This window comes from Podarcis vaucheri (genome assembly GCF_965113315.1).
Source record: "Podarcis vaucheri genome assembly, chromosome: 4".
Taxonomy (NCBI): Eukaryota; Metazoa; Chordata; class Lepidosauria; order Squamata; family Lacertidae; genus Podarcis; species Podarcis vaucheri.
Genome location: NC_138762.1, coordinates 68916359 through 68941626, shown reverse-complemented (window position 1 = coordinate 68941626; position 25268 = coordinate 68916359). Strand labels below are relative to the sequence as shown.

The 25268-nt window shown below is 38.7% G+C and overlaps 1 protein-coding gene across 5 annotated transcripts; it reads right to left on the bottom strand.

Moving 5' to 3' along the window:
• Positions 1-1527: 1527 nt before the first annotated feature.
• On the bottom strand, positions 1528-25025 carry AP1S2 (adaptor related protein complex 1 subunit sigma 2). Of its 5 annotated transcripts, XM_082221057.1 has the most exons (6): positions 24422-24591; positions 21038-21216; positions 19122-19230; positions 17798-17935; positions 10734-10826; positions 1528-3442 (listed from the first exon to the last, which is right to left on the bottom strand). In XM_082221057.1, the coding sequence occupies exons 1-5, from the start codon at positions 24431-24433 to the stop codon at positions 10782-10784; spliced, it is 483 nt and encodes a 160-aa protein (XP_082077183.1). In that variant the 5' UTR covers positions 24434-24591; the 3' UTR covers positions 1528-3442; positions 10734-10781. The 5 variants fall into 5 exon arrangements, with proteins under 5 accessions (XP_082077183.1, XP_082077185.1, XP_082077182.1 ...); XM_082221059.1 differs by lacking the exons at positions 10734-10826; positions 24422-24591 and adding an exon at positions 24628-25025; XM_082221056.1 differs by lacking the exon at positions 10734-10826 and having other exon boundaries at positions 24422-24590.
• Between the last annotated feature and the right edge of the window lie 243 nt (positions 25026-25268).

The window sequence follows — 25268 nt, the reverse complement described above, 5'->3', positions numbered from 1 at the left end:
ACACAGTGGAATAATTTGTTCTCGTCTCACAATCTAGACTTTGTTTTTACAAAACACCCACATCTTTGACTTCGGAGGTAAATATATACCACTGGGAAACATTTAAAAGTCAACTTCGAGCCCTGCAGTTCTTTAAAAACAAAACAAAACTCTAAACTTCTAAAAAGAGTTATTTTGGCAGGCTACTTACCCATCAGTGTTCGAAACTCCCATTGTTCTCGGCACATTAGTGACAGGGAAATTCATTAGCGTGAGCAGTTTCTGAGCTCTGGGAGCCTAAGATTTCAGATTAAAACTGCAGAGTGGAAGGAAAGGAGGACCTTTTTCTGCCTCCACACTTCCAGCTACTCTCTGAAGACTGGAGAAGAGAATATTAGGGGGGTGGGCAGGGAAAGGACTAGACCATGTGGGAAATGAACATAGTATCTTCGCTGAGGTTCATTTGTTTTCAGTTTCTTATTCTTGTTATAAAAAGCGTGCCTAGACATTCCGTTGTTGCAACCATAACCTAGCTATAAGGTGCCATTTAGCTCCTATCTTTCATATCTCAGTTCCTAACACTGCTACCCATGAACTTTCAGTTGATAATGTTCATTTCCAAAGGCCAGAAAACAACCAGGAATAATAATCTGTCAATAAATTTGTTTTGAATGGAAAGGTTATCATCTAGACACTGATTTTCTTAAGCAATTGAGATAAACCTAAATGTAACTGAGGAGATAAGCTGTTGATGCTTTTAAACAAGTCTCTAAAATTTATGTCTCCTGTGAATTACAACAGAGCTGGGGTAGCCAACACAGTGCCCTTCGGATGTTGCTGGACTACAACTCCCATCATCCCTGGCCACTGGCCATGTTGGCTGAGGCTAATGGGAGTCCTTACAATATCTGGAAGGCACCACAATGGCTACCCCTGCAATAGAGTACCACAATACTAATTCTGAAATGATGGGAAAACGGATAAACACCTTATATAGAATATTGTTATAGGCCTGCAAGAATACACGGTGGCCTGAGGAATGATGATACGACCTGAAGAATGATACCTTTGTTTAAAAACTGGAATGACTTTTGTTAAATGTAAATAAGTATATATTTGGTGCTTCTGTGAGGGATGAGATTGTAAAAATGAAAAACAAAAAAACCCAGCTGTATATGAACTATTGTTTATAACTGATTTGCAAGTAAGTAAAGAAAAAAACACAAAAGAAAAACACCTTATAAACTAAGATGTGCTACAGAATAAAGTTTTGTTTCTATAAATTGTGTTCTAATACTTCCACTGACTGTATATGTTTTTAAACATGGACAACTGGTTAAACAAACAAACTAACAAACAAAACTCCCGAAAAACACAAAGTACTTTTTCTTAGAAAAAAATGTTGTATATTGTCATATGCTTGCTGTTAAGAAAATCCTCTACTGCATTACAAGTGCTATATTTAACTGTCAAGAAAAAGATTAAAATTCTTAACCGTAAAAGGAAACGAATTATTTTCGCAAGTTTCTGAACAGACAGACGTAGCAATGGAGTAAAAATGAACATTTATTACAACTCAACTGGTGTGATACTAAGACAGTGTCCACACAGCTTATGTCACAGTCACAACAAAGCTTCCAACCAAGCACATACAAGGCAACATTGTAAACCTTAAACATGGTTTGAATATACATTAAAAAAATTGCTTTCGACTTTTTAAAATGTCAAGTAATTCGATCACTTCAACATCACACAGAGGGCCACTCTAATGTCTCTTGAAACTCATTCCAGATTTTCTGTGAGTGAAATGTAGAACAGGGTTCCTGGGTATCTTATGCAAACATGATATTTTCATAACTTCTCCTTTGTGATTATGGCATGAAGCCATGATCTTTCAAATGCCTGGCACAGCTTATAAAGTATTTGGATGCTTTGGAACACAGTAATCACAGCAAATAGACCCACAGGAGGGGAACTTGATAGTCATATTATTGGAAAGGCGTGCAGTAACACACACAAACACAATGTGCAGGAAGTCACACTGCTTTCAACAGCAGGTGTTCTGTACTGGGGTTCTGCACTATGTGAAGTGTAGGACATGCAGGGAAATGCAAGACAGAGTAAAACAGAGTTTGACTTTGTGAAGTTCATGTTGCCTGATCCTATGCATGTTTATATGGTAGTAAATCCTGCTTTGTTCAATAGGACTTAATGTTTTATTCTGTGTTTAATCTGTTGGGAGCTGCCCAGAGTGGTTGGGGAAACCCAGCCGGACGGGCGGGGTATAAATAATAAATTATTATTATTATTGTTTTATTATTATTACTTACTGCCAAATAAAGTGTGCATAGCTTTGCAGCCTTTTGAAAAAACTAGCTGAGGTAAGGTATGCCAATGACTTAAAGAGTTTGTGTGTAATGTTTGCTTCTAGTGTGTTCAGATTTGAACACACTAGAAGTGTTCAAAGATAGGGAGTAAACCTATCCTTGCAAAGTAGAATGAAAAACGAAAAACCATGATTAACACACAGATTGTCAGATTATCAAAATAGCTACTTGAGTTCTGGTTTAAGTATAGTTGATATACTTGGAGAAAGGTAGACAGATGTGTTGTAACGTTCTCTTCTTACATTTTTCCCTTTGAGATTATGTCATCTCAATGACTTCTGGCTTAATACTGCTTTACACTTTTGAAAGGATTACATGTGCAATCAAGAAAGCTAGTAAAAAATAAGTTTTTTAACAGAAAATTCCATGTAGCCTCAGCAGGTTTCCCTTTGTACATTAACTCAGTTTTCTGACTGAATTTCACACTGTACAATTTCATTCTGATACAAGTTCTGTTTACAACCCTGTTGCTAGAAAGAAAACAACTAACATCTCGCAACAGATCTTGAACTTGCAGATCTCAATAGAATTCTTTGGTATTATGAACAGCTGCAAAACAGTTGTTTCTCCCCAATCTAACAACCTAAACTGAGTATAACAAATGCTGACTTTATAGTAAAAGTCTTTGGTTACACAAAACCAAATTAACACATTTCGACTGGTTGCCATATGGAATTGTTTCTTTTCAGTGTATGACATAATGTACAGTACTTGATACATTATGTATGGCATTTTACAAAATATATTTACTAAAATTGCCATTTATGACTCATCAATGCTTATAAATTACTGTGGCTTAAATCACTGCAATATCCCTTTTCTCCCAGAAAAATGTTTTTAAATCTTTCATTCCCTTGTTTTTAAATTTTACAGTAAATGGATTTTTTCTTGTAGGCCTAAAAGATGTAGCTCAGCAGAACAGTAATACTGACAAATAGCATCATAACACCATTAGCTAACAATAAATGAAGGCAGTGAACATTTAGTTATGCGGAAACATCACACAAGACATCAGCAAAGAAGGAAGTTTATGTCAGTCCAATTTCTTCGAGTACACTACGAGGGGTTTCCGCTTCCTGTGGAGGGAAAATTAGAGAATGAACAGATTTTGTGCTCTTGCCAAACCATATGTGCTATGTTAATAGGGAATTGATGAAATTCAGGATATTCACCAAGCAGTCGCTAGTTATGCAGAACACTCTCAATGTTTAAGCATTTTATAATAGTATTCATCGCACACACCCATCCCTTTTCTTTTGTCATCAGACAGAGGAAGCAAATTATTTTCTGTTTTCAGAGCAGAGATAGGGGATATTGCTATTAAAATTCCCACCCCCAACCACCCCAGCTGGAATGGCCAGTGGTCAGGAATGATGGGAGCTGTAATCCAACAACAAGTGGAGGACCACAGATTCCCCATCCTATTTGACATAAAAGAATGCTATGATACCACTAAAACTTTTTAGAATCAACATTTCTAGGTTTAAAAATTTAGATTTCTATACTTTATATGTGAAGTTTGTATGGGACTTCTTGAAGTGATTTGACAGCAACTGTACTATTAGCTGAACATCAGATGTTTCTAAGACTACCTTAAGAAAAGCATACCATGTTTGTTTTTCCTGTTAAAAGCATAACTTGTAATTTTTGTATAAACACAGAGAGTTTACACTTACTTTAGCATCCTAAACAAGGCACAGCACCAAAAAGAGAGAGTCAGAGTTAGGCAACAATTTTCAGAAAAGGCAGCATTGAAAATGTGAAAGAATATAGTTAAAGATGCATTTTGAATTTCTGGATGTTCAACTATGATTTTAAAACTGGAAATTTTGAAAAGGCTATTGTCAGGGGACTGAAACCACAAGAAACTTACCTTTATTATTCATTTACACATCACAGAAATAAACAATGCTTCTAAATATTCATGGATATAAGGATAAAAGAGCTGGCCTATCACAAGTGGGGCGGGATGTTCCTAGAACCTCTAGATTAGCACAGATGGTACATACAATCACCAGCATGATCACTTGCCACCATTCTGCATTGACAGAAAGACATGCTAGTGTATGGAACTGAAGGGCAGGATACGAGATAGCACTGCAGTTAAGTTTTAGCCTAATCTGCTCTGTGTAAAGAAGGTGCTTCCTGACAAACAGATCCATTGGCAGTGAAAGGCACCGTTCTTCCCATTTGTGAGGCAGACTACAGCTCCTTGCCACACAAGAACTACTTGGGATTGGGCACGTTCCATCAGAAGCTGCAGATCAAGAAGATAGTATTTTTCTTCTTCCTTTCACTGATTTGTGAGGTAGGTTAGCGCCACTGTATGCCATGTGAAGCACAGGCTGGACTTCCATGCTAGTTGGAGCTATCCACAGAAATGTTCATATTCTCCTATCGGGACAGGACCTCAAGGAAGTAGTGCTTATGGACTCTAAACTCTGGGCAATATGCACATACTATCAGACTATTGTTGTGTGTATTTTCATATACTGGGTAAAAAATTAAAAGTTAATTTGCACTTTGATTAACAACGTTTTATGAGTAAATGAAGCAAGCACACCCTCAACTAGTTAACATCCCAGATGCAATCTGGGAGCATTTAAACTACATAGTAGCTCTGAATATCAATCAAACAAATGTTAACAGCTGTTTGAAAATGTGTAACTGAGTAATGCTTGAGAATCAATTTAAATAATGCTAATGCATTGAAGTTTGAATCATTTATCAAACGTGTTTTCACATATTTTATGCCTGTAGATTAGAATTACCAAAGGCCAACTGCACAAACATGAAATATATCATAGCAAAGAGATGGAGGAAAAAAGAAGCCATTCACGTCAGGAGTGCATGCAATACTTTATTATAGACCATGCCATGAAAACTAATTCACAGAAATTTACAAGCATGCAGCCGTATAAAGCTATAACATAACACAGCACCTCATTAGCACTCCATGCACAGCACTTTAAAGATTCAGGCATGAGGAGAATGCAAGCAGCATTTACCATATACATTCACAGAAGCAATACAACAAAAACAGGAAAGTTTTGTAATGGGAAAACATCCTAAGATTTGATACTAATACATCCCAGACTGTTGTAGATTCAGAATGTTAAACCCCCTTACTTGTGAACTATAACTGACATTTTTGTTCAAGTAAAACATGTATATCTGGAATTTTCTATTACTTATAGTTCATTTGGCTAATCCTGCCTCTTTCCTATTTTTGCAATCACTATTTTATAGCAGCCTCCTGAGCAATGTAAACAGAATTAGTCTACCACTGCTCACACTTGGAATGTTCACATTTCTGAATAGAAATTGCAGAGTGGCTCAGAATATCTGTGGATGTTTCTGTATGATTACCTGCAGGCACAGATTCTGCCTGCTGTGGCAATGTTTGGGTCAGCTCCATTAGTGCACTGAAGTATAGTCATATAAACCATTTTTTCTATGGCCTACGAAGTTTTTCTTATTATCTATTAAACGAACATTTAACGGGTCCAACAATAATTCACTGTCAATGGATTTCTGTAATATATGCACACATACCAATTCATACTTAGTTTGAAAAATACAGTCACCATAGTGTTTGCGTATTTAAACTGCAATGTTGGGCTCAACGTATTCCAGCTTGAATACTACATGCTATGACAAGCGCTACTGGTAAGATTTAACATGGAAGTTATGGCATGCCGACAAGACACATGAAAAGAAAAAACACAGACATCACAAATGGTAGGAAAAGAAAATATACAACAGCAAAACAAATGTGATAAACTAATTTGTTCAAGATGACTGGATTCGTCCAGCTGAGGATAAGTATTCTGCCATGAGTAAATCGGCTCTATCACGTCTCTGTATGCATGGTGAATGAAGTCATTTAGTATACTGGGACATTAAAGTATTCATGACGTGGCTACAAAAGAAATGTGCACATTCTTTATAAATAGTACAAAGTTTGCATGCATACAATAATGCAAATGGTTTTTTATTTACCACTACTTTTAATGCTATATTACACTATTTCTACACCAATCTTCTCAATCACATGCATTATTAAACAACATGCTATTCAGGGTTTGAAAAGCACATCACTGTAGTATGTTTAACAAACTATATGCAATTAGACATCAATGAATCATTTGTTTAAAAAATGTTGCTGTGTGTTTGTGTGTGTATGCGTGCTTCAATTTTTCACAACAAGCTTGTGGTGACTCGTCTGTACCATGCATGGCTACAGTCAAACATTATTTGTTTGCATATGATTACATTTAAGTAGAGAAAGCAGAACTTTGCCTGCGTACTGCTGAATAGAATTGTCATTTTTCCTTTTTATTGGAGGCACAGAAAGAGGTGTGGAAATTAAAGTATGAAAATTGTTCAGTTTCTGATAATGAATCTAACTACATCAAATTCTATCCCCGCTCCACCCGATGTGTTTTTCAGCATGGCAATTTGCAAGCAAGGGATTGTTAGAATATCCCCCCATCAGCAAAATAATAAAGTGCAGTCTTGCAAATTATCTCTAAGCACAATGACCACATTCTGTCTAAGCCATTTTTAAAACCACTTGTATTAACATTCCAAGCCAGCTAACCGTTAATCCAACTACTCAGATGGAGACTTGGCTTTTGGGATTTCCTACCAACCAAGGCTAATTTAACAGGACCTTAAATTCTCTCACACTTCTAAGAGCTTCTGTACAATCAGACCATTCATATAACTGTTTCAGGACCAGTTCTAAGAAGACTAATACAAAGACCCTTCTGAGAATTCTCATTTAAATAGGAATGCCCAAATTCTCATGCACAATAACCAGGCATAAGAATAGTCTGTGGACATTCCCATAGCACTGTGTTTATGTATGAAAAATATGGGCTTTCCAGGAAATGATAAACTGAAAAATCTCCCTCCCCCCCAAAAAAAATTCTTCTGCTCTAATATCAACTGGGATCCATGTTAGTCTTATATTTAGTTAACATTTAATATCTTAATGAGAAGAAAATGAACTTTCTCAACTAATGTGCAGTGCTCCTGTTCAGATAGATTTCCAGCCACTCCATTCCAGTTTCCCTCCAGTTTTCAATCTCCGTCCCCCTGCAACACTGTCTGCATTCTATGCTTACTAAACATGTTCTGTTCTCATTAGATCATTTTTGCACACAACTCATGATGCTGCATAAGATTGCAAAGAAACAATAGTTAACTTCTCAGGCAACAGAGCAAGAGTTACATCAGCTTTAACCTTGACTAGCATTCCCTCCTACGGTGTCTTTGAACAAGTTCTTAAAAATACAAGAATAACTAGTCAGTAACCTAGACTCAGTGTTCTCATCCACATCAGATTTTGCTCCTTCTGTTTCACTTTGCCCCATGTGAGCATGCATTGTGTAGCATTTCTAAAGGAGTTTGCTGCATTTAGAATATTATATAAGGAAGAACAAAGTTTTACCAGAAGGGTGTGAAGGTCTGGTTTGACTTAATAATGTTGAGCTTTTGTATATTTTTTCTTTTAAATTCAACTTGCACAGAAGCACTTAAGCAAACCACTCTTGAGTAGGACAATGGCAAAGATAGCTAAACACCAGTAAGTTGATTTGTTATTATTTAACAAAACATTATATTTTTTACATTTTCCAACCTCAGACAGGGTGGGAGAATTAGTTATAAAAAGTAGTGAAAAATGAACTGGTTCAAAACATTACAAAAGTAATTAAAACATTAGGTCAGGGCAGGCACACTGAGTCAAGAAGCTGTTAGCTTCTCAATGACAATATTCTGCACTGCAGCCTACCCGCATAATTTTTGCAGCTCAGGTCCTAAGCAAATTTCTATCACATTGTAGGTAATGTTGATAGGAAAGTGTCTCTTCTCTCATCAAGTTTGGGACTTTGCAACCAAGTGGAATAGAGAAAGGAAGACTTACTATTTGAGCCATGGTGTACCCTCCATAAGCAGAGCTGAAGATATGTACCAGCATGACTAGGTGGAAAATTACTCCACAATCACACTCAAACCAGGGGCAGAATCCACAGAACAGATGAATGTATTGTAACTTTGAACAATTTCACCTTTTGTTCAGTCTATTCAAGGGGAGAATAGCCCGCAGCAATCATTCTATATAATCACTGTGGCACACATAAATGATGGTAGAGACAACCAAATCCTAGAGTATGGAGCATCTTATATCTTTAGGAAGGGGTATAGCTCTGAAATCAGGTTCAATCCCTATCATCTCTGTGTAGGGCCCTGTTGAAAAATCCAGAGTACCACTGCCAGTCAGTGTAGTCAGCTTCCTAATTGTCTGATTCAAAATAAGGCAACTTCCTATGTTCTTGTTTCTTCACCTGTGGCGTGGGATCTAGCAACAGCTGCTATCTACATTAGGGGTCCACACCAGCTATCAAGCAGATCAGCAACAACTCTAGGGCATCCAACTCATTATTGGCTGTGGCCAGGTGCGTTTCTGTTCAGCTTAATCTTATGTGCCAGCTACATCCATTCCTGGAGTCTGCAGATCTGGTCAGGTGATGTAATACCTTAGTTACACCATGCCTGGATTGCTGCAATGTACTGTAAATGGGGCTACCTTTGAAAACTGTCTCAAAACTATCAGTTGTCAAGAATGTGGCAGATTACTGGGGGCCATATGACTTTCCTATTAAACACAGGAAAATGCAGACAATTGGTCTTTCTAACTTAGTATTGTCTACACTCACTGGCAGAAGCTCCTCGGGGTTTCAAACAGGGGTCATTCTAAACACTTCGTGGAGATGCCAGGGATTGAACCTGGATATTCTGCATACAAAGCAGGTGCTCTATCACAAAACTATGGTCCATCCACAATGACTGTTCAGGTTTCCAATTCATTTCCAGGCTCAATTCAAAGAGCTAGTGATAACCTTTAAAAGTCATTCAGTTTAGGACAGGGTTTTCTGAAGGACTCCCTTCTGTAAATGCCTGCACATGACTGAGTCTTCAACGGATCACTCTTGTGTGTCCCAACAACTTTGAAAGGATGCCTGGGAACAGAGACAAGGTCTTCTCAGTGCCCGTGCTCAAGCTCTAGAATTCCCTCCCAAGGAAGGGTCATCCTGCCTCCTCTTTAATGGCCTTCTGCAGAGTTATTAAAAACTTTTAAAAGAAGGCTTCTGAGTCATTGATATTTCTATGCTCATTTACTGACCTAATTTGCTAAAAGGTATATTGAGTAAACTGCTTTTAACAGCTGCTTGGAATTAAACAAAGAAGGGGAGAACCATGTATGTCACACTGAGCTCCTTTGGGGAAAAGGCAAGATATAAATGCAATAGAAATAAAATAAAACAGAAGTTTTTTTAATGGGTCTTTGAATATTATTTAAATATAGATCATTTATTCACCCTGATTTGTACTGTCCCAAGCTTACTGGGGAAAGGCAGGATTAATAAGTGTGACAGGTGTTAACTTGTTTTACATGTAATTCCATTACTCTATTAAAAGAAATTCAGCTTTTTGAAAAAACTGGAAGATGTAATTAACTTTTTTCTTTAAAAATGATACCAGGCTTTTAAACTACAGTGGTACTTCTGGATGCGAACGGGATGCGTTCCAGAGCCCCATTCGCATCCTGAAGCGAACGTAACACGTGTCTGCAGGTTGCGTTTTCGCGCATGATGTCATTTTGAACATCTGTACATGTGCGAGCGACGAAACCCGGAAGTAACGTGTTCCGTTACTTCTGGGTCGCAGCAGAGCGCAACCCGAAAACGCTCAACCTGAAGTGTATTCATCCCGATGTATGACTGTACTTCTGCTACTCTGTATATAATTTAGCTCTGGAAAGTTTTCAGTTTATCCATTTGAATGTTCACTGGGATTTCTTTAAAATACACTTACCTTTTTGTGTAACATATTCCTCTAAAATACTCAACAAAAATGTTGCAATGCACTATAGATGTATATTAGGCTTGTCCTATGAAATTGACTAGTAAAGCATAAATAAATAAATAGGTCTGTAGCAAGGCCTATGGTAATTTCATGGCCCTTCCAGGTAATGTTTCAATGCATAATTAGGCCCTACCTAGCAAAAAACTTTGTGAACCTTCCAACTTCTATTAACACCTAAAGATTAACAACACCAGAACAAAACCACACACCACACACTTCAAACTGATGCTGTTAGTATGAAAGGAAAATAAGACAAGAGCACCCAAAGCATATTTCAATATTGTCATGCAAGTGTTGCACAAGGTTAAGTTCATCAGTGGCCACTTTTCTGTTCCTCTTTTTACTTATCAGGCAAGAGTTCCATTACACGTGCAAAACTCTGCAAAGCACCCATGTAAACCATGCCACCAAAACGGTAAATTTGGTAGTTACCAATCGTATGGATGGGATCAAAACGCTAAGGCTTTAGACTGCTCTTAATCATAAGATATCCTCAGACAAACCTCCCCAGTCTTCATTCTGGCTCTACAAACAAAATCAAGCACAATTGAAAATTTGGCAAGTCTGAAGTTTAAACATTTTTTAAAAATGTAGCAAAACTATCTGAAAAAATATCCACTATTACACACACTTGTACATATGAGGACTGCTAAGGCTCTCAGGTAAATGGCTTCTTTGCATTGCTTAAAAAGTCAGTGTTATCAAGGACAAAGCTAATGAAAATGTGACAAAGACAACAACTCCAATGAACTCCACATAAAAAACATGAGAACTCAACACAACAAGAGGTTTCTTTTCCAATAGCTAATCAAGCTCCAGGTTGGGGAAGTTATTCTGAACACAATGAGAGCATTTGTTAAGAGTCAAGCTATATTTGACGGTAGACGATACTTCCTACTTGTCAGCTCCATTCCCATATAAAATGGAGGTGGGACTCAGGTCTTGCAGCAAGAACACTGCACCCTTAACCTCCTCCTGTGCCTTATTTCCTCTCAGTTCATTTTGCCAACCATGTTTTCCCATTCCTGATCCACTTCTGGTACTGGAGCTAGAAATAGGGAAGTGTCTGAAGCAACTGAATACAGGGAGGTGAGGTACATGAGAAAGTCAGTTAGTCGGTCAGTCTCCCATGGATGCCATTTATTGTTAAGAACCCTCAACTTTATATGACAGTGGGCTAGACACATAAATTATAGTTCCCACCATGTCTGATTTGGTCCCCAAATAGATCACATTAATTCAGATCTCCTCCTTACTAACAGCTTTGAAAACTCTTAGCAAGATGTAACTGGACTATCGGATTTATTTTTAATGGGTTTTTAAAAGACAGTATCTCAGAGAATGCTACTCTCTTTGAAGTTTTCTTCTGAAGAGTACAACATAAAACCTAAAAAGCTGAAGTTAAGCCTTTCTTAAAGTTAGCATTTAATTTGCAATAGTGGAGTTATGCCATTCCCAAACTATTTAGTACTATGTAATATACATTAATTCCCTCATGCTACAAAGGACTATGATGTAAGACATCGATGAAGAAACAATAGAGAACAAGGCAGAGTTCTCATTCAATATTCCTGCCTCTACCGAATACTTTAAAGACTACTTCTGTGCTGAGGTCAAAGTACCAAACATTCAAATAGGGTGATGACAGTTATCTAATTCAAAGCACAATATCTGTAAGGGAGATTAAACAGCTTTACCACACAGAAAGGTGCTTGCTTCATAACTTATGCAAGCAGTTCAGAAACACACATCTCTCAGAGGCAAAGCATAGGTACTGATTCTTTCAGTGCTAAGTATGACAAAAACCCAATAACTACATTAGGTGTGCAATGTGTTTGTTATTTCTCTGTGTCACTCCAATATTACAAGAAGTTAGAAATCATGTAGAAGGGACAGAATGATTATGTGCATATAGGCATACAGTACACAATTCATTTTTTAACCATGGCATCCCCTCACTTCTCCATGTGATCTTCGTCCTCCCATGTAAACTTTAAAGCCTTGCATTCCTCTGGCAGCTCTAGACAGAGCTACAGGACTGCTGCCATACCTATAAGTCAGGCCAAGTATGTAACATGGAGAACACTTTAGATGTAAACACTGCCCCAAGTCCTCTCCATATCTACAGCAAGCTGACTGCAAGTTTGAAATCATATGGAAATACTCTGAACAAAAAAAAGTTATCACTGCAAGAATCTTGACTGCCTTGTATTTAGGAGCTGAACTAATGTTTGGCAGCTGGCACAGATCTGAGTCACTACCAGTACCTGGGCCATAACAGGGAATGTGGGGCTTAACACATCTATTGCTCACTGCTTTTCGCCATAATAAATGTGTCTGCAAATCTTGGGGAGATAAGCATATGAAGTATGGTTGAGGGCAAGCATCTTGCAATTGAAGAGTGAAGCATTTCTTCCCATTTTCCCCCGCTCCATATCACACTGCCTCCCATGGCTTTTTAGCTCTGATTATCTTTGTTCTCAAGTTCCCACTTTATTCTGGATTAGGCATCTCTTGGTCTTAAAATCTTTTCTTCTTGTGCCACATCCAGGGTGATTTAAATGGGTTGCATGGAGCTCAGTTCTGCAATCACTTAAGTATTTCTTTCACCAGAACTTAAGCTTAAGTAGTAGATGCATTCTTGTGAGATCTTCTTTGTTATCTGCGAGTGAACATGCTCATTGCCCACTCACAGAACATGAAATAAAAAACTTTGAAGCAATGATGCACTAATTCAACAAATCACAGTTCTAGTGAACAAAGTACTTAATTTCCAAAAATAATAGAAGTGTACTACTAATGTAACCCTCCCCATGAACTATGTGCTTGATAATAAAGTAATTCTAAAATACACAACTGAATAAGAGCATTTGCAATCTGTCCTGGAAGGACTGATTGTCCTTTTGTCCTTGTGCTTTAGCTTGTCAAATGGATTTTAAAAAATCCTTCAGTGTTAGGGTATGAAGGAAGTATTATGGTATTAGCTACAAAGGCAGGATAAATGACTCTTCCTTGTCTAGCTTTTGTACAGGGAGTCCCAAGTGAAAAGCTACTTATTATGTTTACATTTGTTTTATCAAACAGATTGTTACATACATATAAGGCAGCACTGATTCCAACCAAAGCAAAGGAACGGAATGGAATGACACACACAACACCCATTACAAATAGGTTAACTTCCAAAAAGACACTAACCAATGTAAAGGGAACACAAAATTCCACACAATTTTAAAATGTTGCTTTTGTAACTTTATGTAAACACAAAGTCCAACACAGGCACTGCAGTAACAAATTCTGAAAAGATAAAGTACATAACTAACACACTATTGAAAAGATAAACTATCAATTATACAAACCCTGAAAGTCTATGTGAATTAAATTATGATGGGAAAGAGTAAAACTGATAAGGGGAAAATATTATTTTATTTGCTTTTGACATTTAAATGTCACACATTCAACAACTTCCGTTGGGCAGCTATACCTCCCTTGCAATTTCTTAAACAAGATTTGTTCTGGCAAAACTCTGATTTTTAAGGGGATTTGTATGGAAGAGAAATCTATGGATTTTGTTCTGCAATTTAATACTGAACTTTTTTTCTTGAAGAGATTCTAAAAGGAACTGCATTTTATATTTTTTTAACTATGGTTCATTAGCCACCTCAGGCACTTTTAATCGAAAAGCAGGTTAGGATTACTCTGTAAAACAGACGTGCAAAATTTTGTTCACAACAGCTAGTGTGCCATTGCACTCTGTCAAGCAAAACAAATGGCCAATCTTGCTTCCAAACTTGGGAGCTATAGCGCTAGCTGCAAATCAGCTGTGTAATGATCCCGTCCCTTCTCAAAGCTGGGGGTTGTTTTGCCACTATGACAATGTTTTGCCCTGGGGGCCATAGTTCACCAAGCTTCTCACCATACTTTCCTGCTGAGAAAACCTCCTTGGTTGCTTCAATCCCAATAGCAACTTGATTTGGAGTAGTCAAACCAGTGAATTACCCACAATTCTGTCCTGCAGGGAAGCATAGCGAGTCACTGGAGCACATGGCTAAGAAAAGTCGTGGCAACCACTATTTTTGGCTTGCCTAGCAAGGACAGCCAAAATTCTGTTAATAAACGAATCCACCATAAAATTACATGAACAGAGTATGCCAATATTTTGTACTAGTACTATGGGGCCAGATAAATTCTGTAATCCCAGCCAGATAATAGAGCCAAACTAGACATGACATTTGCCACATGGTTTGTCTTTGTATCATTACTTTTTCTTTAACATATAGCCAGCACTTTGAAGAATCCTTAGAGGAGACCATGGCATACAGTAGTTCACAGAGTGGATAGACCCAACAAAAATACATTACCAAGAGGAGGAGGAAGAGGTACACACACCCCTGACTCGCCCTTTTTCTTTCTCTTTTACCCTGGCCACAGAGGCATTGCTATGTCTGACTTGCAGCCCCAGAGCGCTCGGAGAGCTGCTCTGCCAGACCCTTCAGTGCGCCAGTGTGGTGTAGTGGTTAAGAGTGGTAGACTCGTAATCTGGTGAACCGGGTTCGATTCCCTGCTCCTCCACATGTAGCTGCTGGGTGACCTTGGGCTAGTTACACTTCTTTGAAGTCTCTCAGCCCCACTCACCTCACAGTGTGTTTGTTGTGGGGGAGGAAGGGAAAGGAGAAAGTTAGCCGCTTTGAGACTCCTTCGGGTAGTGATAAAGCGGGATATCAAATCCAAACTCTTCTTCTTATGGGGTCCACTTTTCTGCTTGCCTTTCTTCCTGGCAGCAGCCCTCAACTCTCTCCCCAGAACCCCATGAGGTATGTATAGCTATGTGCGTACAAGCAGCTGTCACCTCTCTAATCTTTCTGTTCTCATTTCCTGTTTTATAATACTTAAAAATCTGTTAGGGGAGGGAAATCCTCCTCCCTTCAACTTCCTTCCACTCCAACCTCTGTAAAATCATATTTATGAAACAAACCTGTTAATTTCCTATCAGCCTACAAAGCACTGTGCACTATTAAGATCAAAGCAAACTAAACCAATAGTAACAATGAAGTAAGATCATACAGCTATAGCAAATAGATCTCTCTGCAGCCTTGTCCTTTGTGTGTTTACTCAGAAACAACCTTATGCAAGACTTGCTCTCAAAAGTGTGCATAGTGTTGCAGCTGTAAAAAAAATATTCTTCCTCCACCCCTTTAATTCATATTCTTTCCTCCCTAATCTCCAATATCACATTTTCTTCCTGTGGATAGGTTAAAAGAGAAAAACAATCTCAGCTGTGTTTGAGGTTGCAAGCCTAACCATGTATATTCAAGAGTAAATTCTACTTAATTCAGCAGGGCTTACCCCCAGGTAAGGATTAAGTTTGGAGGTTTAGTGACCAAAGCCCACCCATCTACTCATTGTCGTTTTCTGCCTTCCTCTGCCACCTGTCCTATCATCCGTATTTGCACAAGCTTGACTTGCTGCATCCAACACCTCGGCCCATAGGCACTTCAGCAATGCAGATTGTTGCCTCTATGACCAACTTTGCAGACATGCACTGCACACATGCACTTTGTACAAGCATGAGCAGGTTACACCTCATGTAAGGAATAAAGAATCAAAGATTTTAAGAAAATGGAAAAATATATACTGAAAGACACTGTATGCAATCACAACAGTCTTGATGGCTGTTGTATTAATCACAGTATTCTATTTGCCACCTGCTCCTTCTGCAACTTTTTCTAAAGCTTCTTATATAATATGAACAAGCCAGAGTATTTGTGGGAATTCAGAATCACTACACTGTCAACATCCGTATAAAAACATCTACTCAGTTGAGCCTTCTCCTTAGTATATCAGTATTTTAAAAGCAGTGAACTTTTAATGAAGAATGCTTTTAAACAAGTACAGTGGTGCCTCGCAAGACGAAATTAATCCGTTCCGCGAATCTTTTTTCGTCTTGCGAAGCACGGCTATTAGCGGCTTAGCGGCTATTAACGGCTTAGCAGTTTTAAGAAAAAGGAAACAAACTCGCAAGACGTTTCGTCTTGCGAAGCAAACCCATAGGGAAATTTGTCTTGTGGAACGACTCAAAAACCGGAAAACTCTTTTGTCTTGCGCATTTTTCGTCTTGCGAGGTACCACTGTAGTCCCAGTGTATATATTCTGAAGTGGCAAAACCCAAGAAGTTAATATATATTTGGGTGGGATGGCCACTTAATTACCAGGATAAATTTATGGTTTATTATTTTAAAAGTCTCACTAATGAGTGGATACAGGAGGACTGAAAGATGGGACTTCAACAAAACACATATCAAAGCAAAGCAAATACACATCTCAAAACACCACCCATGTTTGCAATACAAAGCCACAAAAGTTCACATTTGCATAACTGTACAAGCACGCAGGCTCAATCCATGTTCCTTTATGTAGAAACAGACTTGCTGTATTTATAACATGGCTCTGAACCATCATTCAAAACATCTGTAGTGCCAGTTCTATGTTATCACCTCAAGATTTAGGAATTTTATGTAGCCTAACAAAAAATGCACTGTTCCAACTACTGTGTTGAAACCCTAATTCTAAATCAGTGCACTAAAGGCAACAGAGTTCGCTAATATTTATGCAGCTGCTATCTGTATACCAATGAGGCTAGGTAAAGGGAAATGGGGTGGGAACAACAAGGCCAGAAGCAGGACCCTTACTATTGAATTAATTCTTATGTATTTCAAAGATTTATGACTTTGACATATTTCATATTTTGATATATGCTATGCTTTGTTATATTGATTATTCTGATGCTGTGTTAATTGAATTGTTTTCTGTTAGTCTCTTCGGGCTTCTCTCAGGAAGTAAAAACAGGATGTAATACAGGAAATGCATTTTGTTAGCAGCTGAGGTGCAAAGTTTCAACCCAAAAGTCTACTTTATTTGCTACAGTTCTAAGACTAGTGTTATAACTATTTTCTAAATGCACAGTGTACATCTACTTAAGTTAGCTATGGCACTGTTACTTGTTTTTAAAACAGTTAATGTTAACTATACCTTAGCGTCTCAAAGAAGAGAGTCTAGCTTCTGGATTTCAGCAATGAAAGAGGCATACATGCATCAGGTATGACAAAAATTAGTTATAATCATTCAGTTAATTGAATAAAAAGAAACGGATATAAATTAATTGAATAAAAACAACAGAAATGCCTAGACAAGAAGACAAACACATGGAGACAGTAGCTGCATGTCTAGCAACACATACAACACCAAACACATTATGAAAGGAAACCTTAAAAAAATAAAGCAGTATTACTGTTCTTTATAGGTTATATACTGAATATAGTGATGCTAGCTAACAGAATAAGAAGTGGGTAAAGCAATATTGTACAGAAGACTTTTAAGGAGAAGCTACATGCTAGACATGCTGAAAAGCTTTTTCAACAACTTCCGGAGAAATAAGATGCTTTTCTTAGAAAAGAGTAAAGCATGCTGGTGGAGCTTTGGCAAAAAAACAAATTTCTTACCTCTTGTAATAGATCTGCTTGTTCAATGGCTTTAAGAACATTTTTCTTTGAGGTCTCCTGTACTTCCCCTCCCAAAAGAAATTCATCCAAAATAAAATAAGCCTTCTCAAAATTGAAGATGATATCAAGTTCACATACCTAGAAAACATAGGAAAAAACATGTTGAGATTTATTCCCTTCTTTAAGGTGCCAAGTTAAGATACTGTGGTTTTTAAAGAAACACACATTGTCATGATCTTCTGTGTGATCACTAAAGGCCAAGTCATGGATTTGGTAAGGAACAAACTTTTGAGAAAATATTAATATTGATTTAAATAGTAACAGGCATTTAAATTAGTGTATCATTTGAGCTCATCAACTAGGCCTCATATATATACCACATAGTTCTCTGAATTATGTAATAGCATTTGTAACAGCAGCAGCACACTACTGAATATCTTCAAAGAAGATTCAGTGAAGTTGCTGATGGAAGAAATCCTAGTTTCTTGGTTGTTACATACAGTATTGGTATTTGACATGCAATATCTGACAAATTATTTACTTTCAGACTTCATTAACAGTTCCCAGTAAGGAAACAGACCTATATAATGTAATGCAATAGATAACTTTTTTATTCTCATTCACAGTAATAATGCATACATGCTGTAATATAAAATCAAATACCAAATTTATTATTCTTTTACAGCACTTTTCAGAGTGCAGAATAATATTAAAATTCCCCAAAAGCACTGTGAGGGTGAAAACTAATGTCACATAAGCAAACTTCCACAGTGAAGCTTCCTCTTCTTTTCCTTCTCCCTGCAACATGCCCACCCCGCTCCCAGGGCAAATCTATTGTTAATCTAGATCTTGCAAACCTCATGAGTAAATTTTGAGGACTGCAGGGAGAGGAGAGGAAGAGAAAGCCCTCTTCAGAAATCTGTTCCACTCATGTACGGACAACACAGGGTGTTATTTCTTATGTGTATTAAAACATTTTTTTATTTTCTTCAGGAAAAATAAGTCATCTTAATTTGTGTATTACATAAATAAAAAACTTCATTACAGAAATTTATAATATAGGATGAGACCCAGTGGAGCTTGAGTGAGCATCTACTTAGTCAGTGAGGCTTCTGCTTTCTCTTCTCCCCCCATGTATCCCCCAAATCTGTTCTGGAGGTTGGGAAGAAATTCTGGAGTAGATATTGGGAATGCGTGGCAGAAGAGAGAAAATGGTGAGAAGAGAAACCCAAGTCCCATTACACAAGTAGATTTCCACTGCCCAAGCAGGCAGACATCCTTGGATGTCACCTACAGAGACCAGAAAAACCAATTAATAACTTACACTTCCAAAGTATTTATCAAGCAATTCCACATAACGGTGAATTATTTCCAGGGTTATTAGCTCATTATCCTGATCTTCAATGGCACAGCAAAAGTAGAGACTTGCATATCTGAAAGAAACAGGTTACTCTAATTATGAAACACTGCCAGATTTTTGTTTTAAGAATTATACATACCCATTACATATTTCACAGAAATTAACAGTGCCAACTTCCTCAGAGTAATGCATTAACTTTCAAAATTAACCTGAATTCACTAACTTTACAAACTGGCTTGAAAATAGCTTTATTATGGCTTTTTCCAAGTACCTCATTGTAGTTGCCAGTTTGTGGACAAGTTTCATATTTGAGTGTGTTATCAACAGTTATTCAATCAATAGCTATAGGAAAGAATAATTATAATAGCAGTTATCGTTTTTATGAAAACAAACTTTCAAGATGGCTGTGGAAGCGCTACCCCCAGCAATCTTTTCCATCTCAAGGGCCACATACCAGTAGTGAGTGGGGTGTAGAATAAGATACTTAATTTTGTACAGTAAGCTATATTCTGCCAAATAAAAGCCAGAGGTTTCTAAATACACACACACCTTTTATCCTCCACCCAGGCAAGGAAGGTGCATTAATACATTTCAAGAACACATTACAGCCAGGCAAATCACTTTAGGCGGATGCAGAGTGAAGGGTGTGGCCTGAATGGAGATAGAGGCCTGGAGGGTGTTGGAAGTGCTACAGCAGGGATCATTCAGTTTGTAATTTAAGGGTAACCTTTGTTATCCATAAGTCAACCAGCCAGTAGGGTAGAGGAGTCGCTTAGCAACCAGTAAAGGTAAAATGGTGTTTGCTGAAGCAGCATGTGCCTATTTATACATTGCTTTTGTTCATTTTCCTCAGCACAGTGTTATCAGGATTTCTTTTATTTCTGGCTACATCGGCATTATTTAAGTGACTTTGCTAAGAGAGGGGCCCCTAAGGTTCCCCACCCTACTCTAGAACACAATCATCATCCTAGGTACTTTTATGTGGGCCTCTTTCATGGGAGGTTTGGAGAGTGACAACACAAGATCAAGCCTTTTCAATGATGGCTTCCCACTTGTTGAATGCTCTCTCCAGGGAGGCATGCCTGGAACAACCTTTATCTGTTTTTATCTGCCAGGCAAAAACTTTTCTCTTTGTCCCTTAATTTGAAGTGTGGCATTGTGGCTTGTTTCAGTGGGGTGCAATCAGTAAGTCCTCATCTGTATTATCAGTTTAACAGTGTTTTAAAAATTTTATTGCATTTTCTCAGCTGTAGAAACTCGGCAAATAAAATAAATAAATAAATAAATAAATAAATAAATAAATAAATAAAGTGGTAAGTAGTTTCGCAGGGCATGACATTTCCAACTGTCAGAGATTTATGAATGCACTGAAGCACAGGTAGTACTTGATCTGTTTACCTATTGAAACAAAGATTGAAATAATTTCACTGTGGTAGCAAGAACAATTTTCTTCATGGCATTAAGCAGACAGTACAACATTCCATAGCTCTTAAATTTACAGTTGAACAGGCGAGAAGTATAAGATAGTGTAATTGTGAACCTTTCTATATTTGAGCAAAATCAAGTCCTAGCTTATATAAAATAAAATGATGTAACATTTTAACATTCAAGTACATTAAATAGCCTTTAAAATATAGTTTTCAAATATGTATGCCTCATTTAATGAAAAATCTGAGTGCATAACTATTTTATTAAGTGTAAAATTATCTCATTTTTACAACACAGAAAAAGTACTGCAGACATAATTCCTACAGTGCTATTGAATTGTATTTGAGGAAAGTTGAATATGTTTTTCACACATAAGAGAAGAGATCCTTATTCCTACTATTCAGTATATCTTTTGTTGGATAGAACTTATAAGTGTAAGGATGGAAAACCACCTTTTGTAGACAATCTTCAGGTCCCTCCACTCCAGAAAACTGCACATTTTCGGTTTACGGGCCAAGACTGTTTGAACAAGTTCTCTTGTGATTTTCTTCTTTTCTTTGTCAGATAATGGGACATACCATTTCTGAAGTCTCAGCTTCCCTTGACGACTAAAAAGCAACATAAACTGCATCTGTTGAGTTAAATAAAACACAGTTTCATGTCAATCCTTCAGACCCGTTGCATAGTGTGAGAAATTTGAGAAAGCTTTTGAACATTAAGATCACCAGCATTTTTCTTTCCAATTAAGCTTTAAAAGCAGCCTCTGGGAAAGGACATCAAGGACTTGATCTCAAAAGATAGACAGTGGCTTGTATTATTAAATAATTATTTTGAAAAATCTGGGTAAGATAAACACAGTAGTGAGTTTTATCTAGAAATCATCTAAACTGTATACAACTGTATACAAGTGAAGTTTAAATGCAAAACATATTCACAGCAGTTAATCATAATATACTATCATCTTCCTATTGAAGACAAATGTAGCATAATGCCCTAGGTTAAAATTGTTGCTGTTTTTATAAACACTTCTAGAACTCATTGCACAGCAATAATTCTCAACTATGAAAAGCTACAAATTTCATATTAAACAGATCTCTAGTAGCATGACCCTTGTTATCTGGGTCAGTATTCTTCAACTCTGGGTTCCCAGACATTGTTGGATTTCAGCACCCACCATCCCCAGCCATTTGAGGGCTTAGGCAATGGTCAGGGATGATGCAAGTTGTAGTCCTATAACTTCTGGGGACCAAAGACCACTGATCTAGTTATGCTGCTGCAGGTGCACAATATACTTTATTAAAAACCAGCCCATTCTTCTACACTGACACTGCGACTGTACACAAAAGGTATGACATAAAATAACCATGCTGAAAATATAATGCTGTTGGTCAGACTGGCCTAAGCCTTCTTCCTATATCTATATCTATATAATGCTGTTGGTCAGACTGGCCTAAGCCTTCTTCCTATATCTATGTCTACTTCTTTCTGCAAGCAAGCTATACAGAAATTGTAAACAAATTCTACACCCAACTTGAAAGACATCCTGCAAACATTTATGCAAGCATTACACATAATCCACCATACAGATTGTGGAAGGTTTACTTATGTGTGCAAATTTAGGTAACAGATAAATGTGTATTGTTTTGTGGCCAGGCTTCTAATTTTTATTTTTAAAAAGCGAAGAAAAGAACCTATCATGCAACAAAACAACCTGGGAGAAGCAGCTAAAAACAAGCAAAATATACTAAAGAACCAACTTATAAACTTTAAAATGCCTTGATAACTGCGCCTGAACAATATGTGGTGGGGAGGCAGGTAAAAGAGGAAGTGATGGCATCCACACTAAATGGTATTAAAATATCTTTAAAGTGGTATTAAGTATTCTTCCTATATCTTTCACAGATGAAGAGAGAGGTCTCTGCAACTTCTCATCCTGACACTACAATTGTTGTTGTTATTAAATTTTGTATACTTCCCACCCTACATCTGTAGATCTCAATTTGACAATTTATATGTGCCAAAATGATCCCTTCTATCTAGCTACTAAAGGTATAGAAATCCTGTCTTCCATATAATCTGGTCATCCCAGAAAAAGCAGGAACATTGATGCTTCAAACATGAGATGTGATTCACATATTGCAAGCCATACTTGAAGATAGATCTTTGGTTTCAGAAGGTGGAAAATACTGAAGAAAATTATGTACCATCACCCTATCTTTTGAGTTCAACAAAGTGCATCTGGGATGAACAGCTCTTATCACCAACTATACATATTGTGGTCAAATAAATTTGTACTAAAGAATATCCACACAGACCAAATATGCATGCAGTTCTTTCTTAAGATCAAGTGAACTTTGGAACTGAAATCTTTTTGAAGGAACTACCCAGACCTTGTTGGCCACACACAAATATAAAAGTTGCCCCTCTTACAAGTAGATGCAGCCATGACAGGTCCATTCCTACTTAGGGTATTATCTTCAAAATGGAGTTAGAACATGAAAACACCAAGTTCATGAGGTGTGTAGCTGTGAGCTGAAGATTTTGACTAAAGCCTTGCTTGCAGAAGTTGTTTTTCTGTAAGCTCTCCTCACTATGTAGAAGGCCTCAGTGAACGTTAAAAGAGTTACTTTGAACTTTAAAGGCACTCGTCTCTATAAAAATACAAGTTAAAAAGCAATTTGTATTCTGGAGCCAGAGCAGTCTGGACAGTTAAATACGGAAATTTAGTACCACACAAACCACACATTTCTCAATCTGAATATAGTGATGTATCTCTCACTTTATCACATGAGATACAGGAAGAGGAGCAAGGAACAAACAAAAGGAAGTCCTCCGAGAGAACTTCACAGCAATATAGATTTGTTCTATTTTACAAATCCCAGAACATTAGGCATAATCTAATCTGATCTATGAAGTGTCCTTAAATGGGTTATTTGTATGGAGAATCAAAACTGCAATAATACCATAGGGCAAAAAGCTTACCTTATTTATAATACATTTCTAGTGGCTAATCTCCTTAGTGGAGAGCAGCTCACCTGCAATCCCCAATATTTGTCCAGAAGGCTATAGCACTCATGCTCAAAAAAAATGATGTCTCTCCCTCCTTCTCCCAGGGTCTCTCAGCATACATATGCAAGACCACACTAAGGACAAACACCATCCTGCTTTTAGGCTTTAAGCGCTTCGAATTCGCATTTAAGCATGTGCTGGGAAGGGATGGAGGGGAGAGGGGAGCCACCTTTGTTCATCCAGGCTGCGTGTGGATTACATCCCCCTCCTCAAAAAAGAGAGAGAAATAGCTGAAGCGCATGTTAGGAGCTGGTTACCCCACTCATACATCCACTTCCTTCCAGCATCCCATTTATGAGGAATCGCGCACGGGTCCAACTACAATCACGGCCACTAGAAGCAAAATCCACAATAAAATGCTACAAGAAGTGAAGGGTTTTTTTCCCAGGGGGGTGTTGTTGTGTTTGTGTTTGTTGAAGGCAGGCAGCCTGCCAAGCCAGCGTGGCATCAGGGGCCACGAGAAGGACCGAGGGCAGCGCCAAGAGGCCAGGCAGGAGACTCTTGATCTCAGCGAGGTCGCGGGTTCGAGCCCCGCGTTGGGAAAAGGAGTCGTGCATTGTATGGGGTCGGACTAGATGACCCTCGCGTTCCCTTCCGACTCCTACCATCTCCTTCAGAATAGGGCCTAACACCGACGGGTGACGAACAGCTCGACGGACGCCTACCCCGCCAAGACCTCGAGGAAAAATAGTCTTTTTTTCTTTTTTTGTGAGCACGTAGAGCCCGCGCGGCTTGTGTACAAATGCACGCGCTGTGTATTCCTGTACCTGGCCGCACATTTTTATATATGCAAACGACGACGGCGGAGAACAAGAGGCAGCGGGAGAGTCTTTACAGCCGGTCTTTACAGCCTCCCCGCCTCCCACCCGTCGGCGTATTAAAAAAAAGGGGGGGCTCCGTGAGGAGACGCCTCTGACCGTTATAAGGAGGCACAGGCGCGCGCGCGCGAGGCCAGGCTCGCCGCATCACTTACCGTTAGTCAGGAGCGTTCGAAGCGCGCGCACCGGTGTCTCTGCGTGAGTGTGTGCGTGTGTGTGGAGGGTGTCTGCTCAGCGCTCTCTCAAACTACGCAGGGAGCAACCGCCGCCACGCTCCCCACCAGAGTGAGGGAAGGGAGGGGCTCCTCACGGCGAGCAGGCCGTGCCAACCAGGAGGCGGGGCCAGGAGCTCGTCGCAGGGGGCGGGCGGGCGGCCCCACTTCTTCTCTTCAGCCACCAAACTTCATTCGCCCCCTCGCAGCGGACACCAGGGTGTACCCAAGGGGCGGGGTGTGCGTGGGAGCGCGGCGGGGCGGGGTTGGTGAAAGGAGGAGGAAGGATTTCCCGGGCAGCCAATCCCTGAGGCCGAACCGCACGACAGAAGGTTGGGGAGCGGGTAGTAACCGGTGCGCCGGCAACAGCCATCCGGACACGGCGGGTTGTGACAGGAGCGAGGTGGACCAATCAGAAAGGCGGGTAGACGTAACGTTGTCTTTCCCCCGCCTCTCCTCGCATCTCGCCAATCAAAAGCACAAGGGGAAAGCAGATCAGCCAATCAGACGGGGACGTGGACGCCCTCTTCTTGCCCACCAAGGCACACAAGGCGGTATATGAAGCCTCGACAGAATTGCACCGA

Coding starts and splice junctions, on each gene's coding strand:
- AP1S2 (XM_082221056.1), bottom strand. Junction 19,231..21,037: donor CTGAAGATTGTCTACAAAAG/GTGGTTTTCCAT, acceptor TGTTTCTTTCAG/ATATGCAAGTCTCTACTTTT. Junction 3,443..17,797: donor AAGCAGATCTATTACAAGAG/GTAAGAAATTTG, acceptor TTCCCTCCACAG/GAAGCGGAAACCCCTCGTAG.